This window comes from Cicer arietinum, chromosome 6, assembly GCF_000331145.2.
Source record: "Cicer arietinum cultivar CDC Frontier isolate Library 1 chromosome 6, Cicar.CDCFrontier_v2.0, whole genome shotgun sequence".
NCBI classification, from domain to species: Eukaryota; Viridiplantae; Streptophyta; class Magnoliopsida; order Fabales; family Fabaceae; genus Cicer; species Cicer arietinum.
In genome coordinates, this window is record NC_021165.2 from 13,703,646 (window position 1) to 13,713,071 (window position 9,426).

Here is a 9,426-nt window from a genome sequence, read left to right on the forward strand (position 1 = left end):
GCTGAAACAGTCTCATAAACTCAGTATCATAGTCAAATGGTATTCCATCTTCAACTATTTGTCTTTTGACCATGATGGCAGTGTCTGTGCCTTCATATCTCAAGTTTAAATATGTCTCTGTTGAAATATTCTCCTCTTTAAATCCTTGATTTTGCAACTTCTGCTTAACTTGTCTCAGTAACACAGCTTCACGCTGTGAAGCTTCAATAGTAGACTCTGTTCCATAAACTGCAGCATAAGGCTCCTGCGCCTCTTCTACAACATTCGCCAACCCCATTCCATACGCACTTAAGATCCCGCAAAATTTGTGAATAAGCACTTCTTTCATACCTAGAGACCTAGCTATAGCACAAGCATGCTGAGGTCCAGCACCTCCAAAGCAAGCAAGTGCATGGTTCTTTGTCTCATGGCCCTTCATTTCAGTCAACTGCCTTATTGGACGACACATTGTCTCATTAGCAACATCCACAAAGCCAAGTGCGATCTCTTCCACCGCCATGTCTTTTGCAGATGAATCCTGATTCTTTCTATAGGCATTTATATTCATGGCAAGCTTCTCAAATTCTTCTCTTGTTGACTTGACATCAAGAGGCTGGTTCTCATTTGGCCCAAATATGGATGGGAAATAATCAGGAATGACGTAACCTAGAACTAGATTGGCATCTGTAATTGCTAACTCTCCACCTTTTCGATAACACACAGGACCTGGGTGTGCTCCAACTGATTCTGGTCCAACTTGAAACGCACCAAATTGGAACTTCAACTTTGAACCACCTCCAGCAGCCACTGTGTTTATGTCAAGCTGAGGTGCTTGAATTATGGCACCAGCAATTTGGGTTTCCAGCACTTGTTCATAACTTCCAGCATATCGACTCACATCTGTGGATGTACCTCCCATATCAAACCCAATCAGTGGCTTTTCTGTTTCGAGACTGAAAAGAGTCTGTGAGTAACCAACAACTCCACCGGCAGGGCCAGACAGAATCGCTTTGTGCCCCGAGAAGGTACTCTCTGGCGCTAGTCCGCCATCTGATTGCATAAACAAAACATTCAACTTGCCAAGTCCCTCATCAAATTTGGAGATGAATCCAGACAGGTAATCTTTAATAACTGGGGTCAGATAAGCATCCACACTAGCTGTTAGACCACGAGGAACAGCACGAACCATGGGAGACAAAGCAGATGATATAGAGACATGTCTGAATCCCAGACTCAACGCTAACCTCTCAACCTGCTGTTCATGCTGCGGATAAGTGTATGAGTGCATCAAAACAACAGCCAGACAACTAATTCCTTTTTCCAGTAAATTTTTCAGTACAGGCTTCAACGCTTCTTCATTAAGAGGCTTTACAATTTTGATAAGCTCTCCAGAAACACCTTTAACAAGTGGTGAAGAAGAAGAACCCTGATTTTCTTCTTCTTGATTTGTCTGAACTAGTTCAATTCTCTCTTCCACCTCTACAACATCTTCATAGAGATTTGAAGGCTTTGACACAGTAAGGTCAAATATGCTGGGTCGAGCCTGGTTACCAATCTGGAGCAAATCACGAAAACCTTGAGTCACACACACGGCAATCCTTTCTCCCTTGCGCTCTAGAAGAGCATTTGTTGCCACAGTTGTACCCATCCTTATCCACTCAATCTTCTCAGTCGGTATTTTTGAGCTGCGTGGAATTTTCTCACCGGTGAACTCTTCAAGGATCCTCCTTATCCCTTCAACCGGTGCATCATCATAGTTCAAAGGATCAACCGACAAAAGCTTCAGAACCTTCCCATTACGATGACCTGGGATTTCTGCATAAACATCAGTAAAGGTGCCGCCTCTGTCAATACAAAACCTTAACTGCCCTTCAGTAACACTTCCCATCCTATTGATAAGACCCTGCAAAGTCATGTCCATTGCAAACCAATTATCACATCAAGAATATATAAATAAATTATCAAAAACTGCATTTCAGTTTCATAATACAGATTACATTAATTAGCAAATTATAAAATGTTGTAGAATTGACAAAGCTACATATCTTTCACTATAAACTAAAAATCAAATTGAAGGATTTAGTAATTAAAAAAATTGGTAAAATAATTGTATTCCTTGTACACATACCAATCTACGTGGCACTCTACACATACCACAGTTCTACTCATAAAATACACCGATTATATAACTCAAAATTACAACCACAATTCTACTCATAAAATACTACACCGATTATAGAACTCAAAATTACAATCACATACACCACAATATCTATATTAATTAACATATCTATTAACATATTTGTCTTGTCAAGTCTATATATATATTAATGTATATATCAAATCACACAAACCACGATTATCCTATAGACTTATATAATTTGATTTCCACAAACGATTATTAATTATTCCTTTTGCAATTTTTTTTTTTAATATAGATTTTTTTTTCTTATAAAATTTAACTATTTTCATACATTCAATGATATTCATATGTAAAAGTTTCTCCAAAATCATATTCCAAATCACAAATTTACTTTTGAGACAACCATTTTGTATTCATCCACACAAATATTTTTGTTTTCAAATATCAACCCTCGTATCGATGTCGTCGACCCATATAAACAGAATAGTTTAGACTATAAAATATAACCTCATACAGTATTCCTACCCTTTCTAAACATTTTTAGACTAGTAAATACAAATTACACGATTATATATAAGGAAACATTTTTTCAGTTCCTACACTTTCTCAAATAATATCTCGGACATTTGGTCATATTCTTACAAACAAACAATCTACTGGTACAATTGTAAATCACAAAATCAGTAATGAGTTATTAAAATCTAAAACCTTACCATCAAATTAAACCCTAATGAGTTCTAAATGTAATAAATCAGTAATCAACCATTTCAAACAAATTGAATTCCAATAATCAGAAAAATTACAAGTATTCTATACTAGTAATCTGTTTGCACAGTTAATTGCCGGTCCTGATAACAAAACCATAGCTGAGGAATGGGAAACTTTTAATTATGATTATAAATAAAGTTAAAACAGCGTATGTTAATAAACATGAATGATACCATAACTTGTATTAAGTTATACATGCATGAATAATATTTTTGAATTGCATAAAATGAAAAGAGAGAAATAAAAATGAATCGGAAGAAGGAGTAGAATAGTGTGAAAAACTTACAGGGTAGGAAGTTGTGATTGCGTATTTGATTAAATGTGTGGAGTTGAGTGTGTGCGGTATTTCACTACTCTTCTGCTTCAGTTTTTACCTGATACAATCTACAATTTAATATGCATTTGCTGGTGTAAAATAAATCAATATTAAAAATAATTTTTATTCTATATTTTCACATGTCATCAACTATTTTTCTACACCTCCATTTTTAGGTCATGCATTTTGAGTTAAATTTTAAATATATAACTTAACATTGTTTAGATAGAATTTTACTTAGCGAAAAGAAAGATAAATTTCACTTACCAACTCATTTATTTTCTATAAAAAAACTCAATTTTATATAACACATTAACATATATATAAGGAAAAAAAAATTATAAGAGTGTGACATAAATGAATCTTAGTTATCGATTAAATTATAAATAATTAAAATTAACTAAAATTGCTTTTTTAAATAGTTAAAATAGATTTGGCGTCGTATCTTCGAGATATAATTTAAAAAAAAAATATTAGACTCTTATCCGATCCAAGTAGATTTTTCATCAAATTAATATGTATTCGAGTAGATACTAACATGTCTAATATAAAATACTCTTTGTTGATTAAAATATAAACAAAATTAGTATATACAAAATTAATGCATCTAGTCTATATTTTAGATCACATTCATCAACTTTTTAAATATTATTTTTATATTTGTTTCATTCAAATAAAGTATCATACAAGTGAATTTTCACTTAACAATTATTCTTTCAATCATAAATATCGTTAATTTTTTTAATCTCTATAAATTATAAAATTTTGTTTTGAATTTATATAAAACTTTTCTTTGATTTTTGGTACATTTTTTCGCCTAACACTTTTGATCATTTCTATCAAATTCTAACAATCTCGAATAATGAAAATCTAAATATAAAAGAAAAAACATTTATATGACATTTCTAGAAAAAATGTAAATATTGGAAAATTGACGAACATATCTAGATCGATAAATTGTTGTAATGTAAGTCCGTTGAGTCTTTTTATATTTGCATTCTCTTGTACGAATTATTATTTAAAAAAAATAATTATTTTAATTCTTATATTTTTACTAATTTACAAAATTAATTACTTTATTTTGAAATTTAACTATTTTGGTATTTTATTTTAATTTTTTAACTAAAATATAACGATGGGACATATAATATAATGATATAAAATAATTAACAGTCATAAGATTGCAATAAAATCCTTTAAAAATTTAGATTTCAACTTCAAAATTTTTATATTTTTGTAATTTAATTAATAACATATGAATAATTAACTCATCAAAATATTTCTATATAATGAAATTCTATGCAACATTATTTAAGATATGTCAAATTGTTATTTTTTAATTCAAAAATATGACATAATTGTTTATGTTAATTTATAAACTAAATACGAAAATATTTATTTCTAAACAAATTTAAAATATAAATTAAAATATTATTTTCATTATTTATATTTCCTCTATCTCCAATATTTGATCCTTTAAGTATTTTATTTTTGTCACATAACTTTGGTTCTTTTAGAAAATTAAGATATATTTAATGATGTTTCTTTTACGGTTGTACAATAACAACTAAAAAATATGCATTAAATTAATTTAGTTTTTATTTAATAAATAAAGTGTAAATAAAACTACTCTGACCTAAATTTATTATTTTATGATAGTGAAGAATTGTAACATAGCTCAAGTTTCAACGGTGCTAAGGATTTATCATCAAGTGGCTGTAGTTTAGTGGTAAGAATTCCACGTTGTGGCCGTGGAGACCTGGGCTCGAATCCCAGCAGCCACAATTTTCATATTTTTGTTGTGCATTACTCACAATATAACTTGTAGGTTTTTTTTTAATTTATTCTTTTTTAATCTTAGGATTAACACACCAATAAATGTACCTAATTTCTTTGAAATTATTGACAAAAATAAAGGCACCAATTTTATTTTATTTGAATTTTTGCAACTTTAACATTGTTCTATTTTTGTTGATTGATCTGTTGGTCACCACCACCTAAGCTTGTATTACACCATATATTGATTGGTTAGCTATGACATGCTTTGATAATTATAAAATTCTGAGTAAAATTGTATTTGTCTAAAAGAACTTAAGGAGCAAAGTATTTGTCCTATCACTTGTTCAATATTTCTTTCCATAGTTGCTACTACCGACCGAAAATTGGAATTGGAAAAGCATGCATAATCCAACACTTTATTTTTGTTTGAACACTCATGATGATACATATCAAGTAATAACAATCTTAACAAGTAGATTAATTTTTCATCCACACACCAAAGAGGGAGACACATCACAACAAAGTGAACATTTATTTTATTGCTTAATACATAATATATGTATATAAAATGCCAAGAGTAAACCATGAATATACTCCCTCTGGCCTTAAGTATAAAAATAAAAAAACGATTGGTCAAAGAAAGTTGATGTATTAAAAATAAGCGGCGAGGGATATATTTTGATCAAGGTTTAGTAGCTGTTGTGGTGGTGGAAGCTGGTGGGGTGAAAAAGAATGGAGGCAACCTGTATTCTGGCCATTCAGTAACTGGTGGAAAAGGAGGAAACTGTAAGGCTGGAATTTCGACAACACCAGGAAATGTTTGTGCCAAAAGTTTTCTATTGCCACATTGGACTTTGTCAACAATGCTTGAAAGTGACAAAGCGATTAAAACAGCTAATAGAAACAAACGAACAGAGGTCATTTTAGTGAGGTAGATAGATAGTTAGGAAAGTAAGGGAGAAGACAAGTGACAACTTAAGAGCTAGCTCTTGAGTTTTTATAGTTGCAATTATGCTTGATTCTTAGTAAATGGAGATAGTTACATACAAAATAGAACAATGGAAACATATATAACTAAATACAAGGAAAATACTATATGCTACAAACAGTTTTTAACTTAGGTGCATCCCCAATTCAAATTTTCTTTATTTCTTTTAATTCAAAATAATTGAGGGGGTATAATTTGACTATGAAGTGCATTCAATGGGGATGTTAAAATTTGACTCTGCTAACTGCACCAAAATTGGATGCACCTAATTCTGATGTATATGTAGGAATAAATTATCTCTTTTAAAAAGGAAAATGTTTTTTTTTTTATTACAATTCATTAGTTAAGAAAATATACAAACACTATTTATCCGTTTTTTGTTTTTTGTTAACATATTTATCCGTTGGTTTTAACTTATACTTTCATGTTCTCTGTCAAAAATGAAAGACTGTGATTAATTCTTCTGAAATTAGTATTAACAGTTGCCATTCTTATTTGTTTTTCCATTGAGTTCTTCCTTAATAAATAGCAACACTCTTTTAAAAATTATAGGACATCACAAATTTGTAATACATGTAAAATTGAAATAGATTTTCTTTGTAAAACTTTTTTATTTATTGTGGTATTTCCATGTGGGTTGATATAAAGTTTAGAAAATGAAAGTAAAAAAAAAAAAAAAGGATTATAACTAGAAGGTCAATAAATATCCAATACGGATTTGAATGTAAAATGTTTTTCCTTGATAACCATTAAATAACATAGGTTGGTAAATAACACATGGAATATAAGCTTCTTGAACAAATAAACTAGTTTGGTCTGTTTCTTACTATATGAAAGAATTCTTTCTGTGAGAAGAAAGCAAAAAGTTAAAAATAACGCATCAAAAAGGTAATATTCTATACAAAAAGTTTAAATAACATTATTTTGAATTTAAATGTTGTCAAATATTGGTGAGCTTTGACCCCTTTGTAATAAGTGATGACAAAAGTGGATGCAAAAGTGACCCACTTTAAGCCTTTTTAGAAGTCCTCTCTATCTTTGAGTAGGCCATCTTTTCCTTAATGGTCAACAATTTTCTTAATAGTGAACAAATGGAGATGCTATTTTCACACAAAAGCTCACGTTTAATTTAATACTTTCTCTGTCTCATAATAATTTAAAAATCATGTAGATAATATTAATTAAAAAAAAATTTATAATAAAATGTAATTAATGTTACATTAAAAATGACAATGATTTTAAGATTTTTTTTTTTTTTGCATATGTGACAATTACTATGAAATAGAGGCAATATAATATATGTTTTCATATATACTATCTTGGCCAGTAAAAACTATGAAATATTGATAATCTTATAATTTATAATAAGTGATTTATCAAAAACATTAAAAATATTTCAATCTATTGCTAATCGTATTCTCTCGATAGTAATCTTGGGACATAAAGAGAAAGACTAACATTAATAAACATTCAGTGACTTATAGTTCTTTTTCAAATGAAATTTTGTATGTCTTAGACTCTTCATATGATATTTTTTATGCAATATGTGTTACGTCATTAAGGACCATAATTTCAATACATGATGACAAATTAGAGTTCTAATTATTCTTTATAAAAACAAGGAAATACATCCATAATGGATCATCAATGATATCTATATTTGATTTTATATCAATTATTTAGATATTTATTTAATTAATCATCCAATCAAAATTTTAATCAGTGATCTTATTATTTAATTTATTTACTAATCAATTAAGAAGCAAATTTTCCAAGAGATTACGCTTTTTAAAGTTGATACAATTGATGTTCAAATACTCCTTAATAAATAATTGCATATATATGTTAAGTTAGTTTCACAAGCATGTAAAGATATAAAATTGGTTTCATAAATGAACGAATGTTAAAAGTGTACTGATAAAAAAAAAAATCGAGGTTTTATCTGTATCTATAACATATACTAATATATTCTCTTTAGAATAAAATAAAAATAATATAAAAAAATTAATATATTTACTGAAAATTAAGATGAAATATACCAATTTTAAAATTAAAAAAAAAATAATTTTATTTTCTGAGTAATACTTAAAATTTGACATTAAGAAAAGATCACAAGCAAATTGTTGAGGGATAGAATTAATGGTGGTTGGAAGAAGGAAAGATTATTGTGGGGTTGGGCTTATTGAGTAAGTGAATTATCTGACACAACCAAGAGTTCTCATTTCCTTAAAAACCGATGTATTTCACCATTACAATGTAATGTAATTGTAAGGTGAGTCGATGTGGTAGCAACTAGCAAAGCTAAGTAGTAGTATTTTTTATGCAATTAATTTGTATGTGTGGTTATAAATTCGAACAGGAAAAATCGTGTAAGAAACGCAATTAAAGTTGGCATATATAGTTGATGGAATAGAATGAAATTAAGCTTGGCCACAATGTTAGACATAATAAGTAGTAGGATTGGCTTTTTAATCTGTCTATAATTTATACTTTACGACTACAAGAGTCTACGTTGTTGGTCTAACAATCCTTTGGAACTTAATCCATAATTCACCTTGTCCCCTCACCTGTTAGTTAGGTAACATTGAATACTCAAATACTTTTTTCAACCGCATATATTTAAAAAAATTGATAAATTAAAATATAGTAAAGGAGGATATATAAATAGAAAAAATAATTAATATTATAAAATAATAAATTATTTAAGATAAAAAAATATAATAAATAAAACATTTAAAATAAAATGGAAAAATTATAATTTTATCAAAAATAAATATACTATAATAAGAAGGTTGACGAAAATTAATGCGTCTTAAATATTGAATTTATATGTATTATTAGTATAACACTCTACATTTTCAATCGAATAAGTATGAATATAATATATATATATACAAATAAGTATGTGACAAAGAAGTAAAGACCTCTCAATTTAATTTATTTTTTTTAAATAAAATATAAGTAAAAATAATAGTTAAAATATTAATATATCAGATTAAACATTAAAATCAGATGTATCAACTTCAATTATATTTTTTACATGAATTTTTATTTCATAGTAGTATATAAAAATGTTTTTTTATTATGGTTTTGAATGTATATACAAAGGCGAAGTCTCATAATTATAGGGTAGCTAAGGCTACCTGAAAAATTAATTTGGATCGAATGTGTAAGCATATTCTTATAATTAATTATTTTAATAATATATATTTAGCTATTTTAAAAATTTATTTGCTAAAAATTAAAATGTAAAAAAATTATTACTTAATTGATATATTTATTGGTATTGTTTTAACACCGCAAATCTCTATAGCAATTGCAGATAGAATTTTTCAACAATAAAAATTATCAAAATAATAGTCAGAAATAAAATTCATTATGATTTTTTTTGAAAAAAATTAGTTGTTACATTAAACACATTGTTAGTTAGACAAGTTATTATAAATTTCTTTT

The 9,426-nt window shown here is 28.3% G+C and overlaps 1 protein-coding gene and 1 non-coding gene across 2 annotated transcripts in view; one reads left to right on the forward strand and one right to left on the reverse strand.

Annotated features, from left to right (window-relative positions):
• LOC101508374 (5-oxoprolinase 1) overlaps positions 1-3,322 on the reverse strand; it is a 5,401-nt gene extending 2,079 nt beyond the window's left edge. The window contains 3 exon segments of the mRNA XM_004504778.4: position 1; positions 4-1,882; positions 3,177-3,322. The exon segment at position 1 is cut by the window's left edge and continues 2,079 nt beyond it. Of these exon segments, the coding sequence (XP_004504835.1) occupies position 1; positions 4-1,867 (1,865 nt within the window). The 5' untranslated portion in view covers positions 1,868-1,882; positions 3,177-3,322.
• A 1,596-nt stretch (positions 3,323-4,918) lies between these two features.
• On the forward strand, positions 4,919-4,990 carry TRNAH-GUG (transfer RNA histidin (anticodon GUG)). Its single transcript has one exon. It is a non-coding gene; the product is annotated as a tRNA-His (tRNA).
• Positions 4,991-9,426: the final 4,436 nt, after the last annotated feature.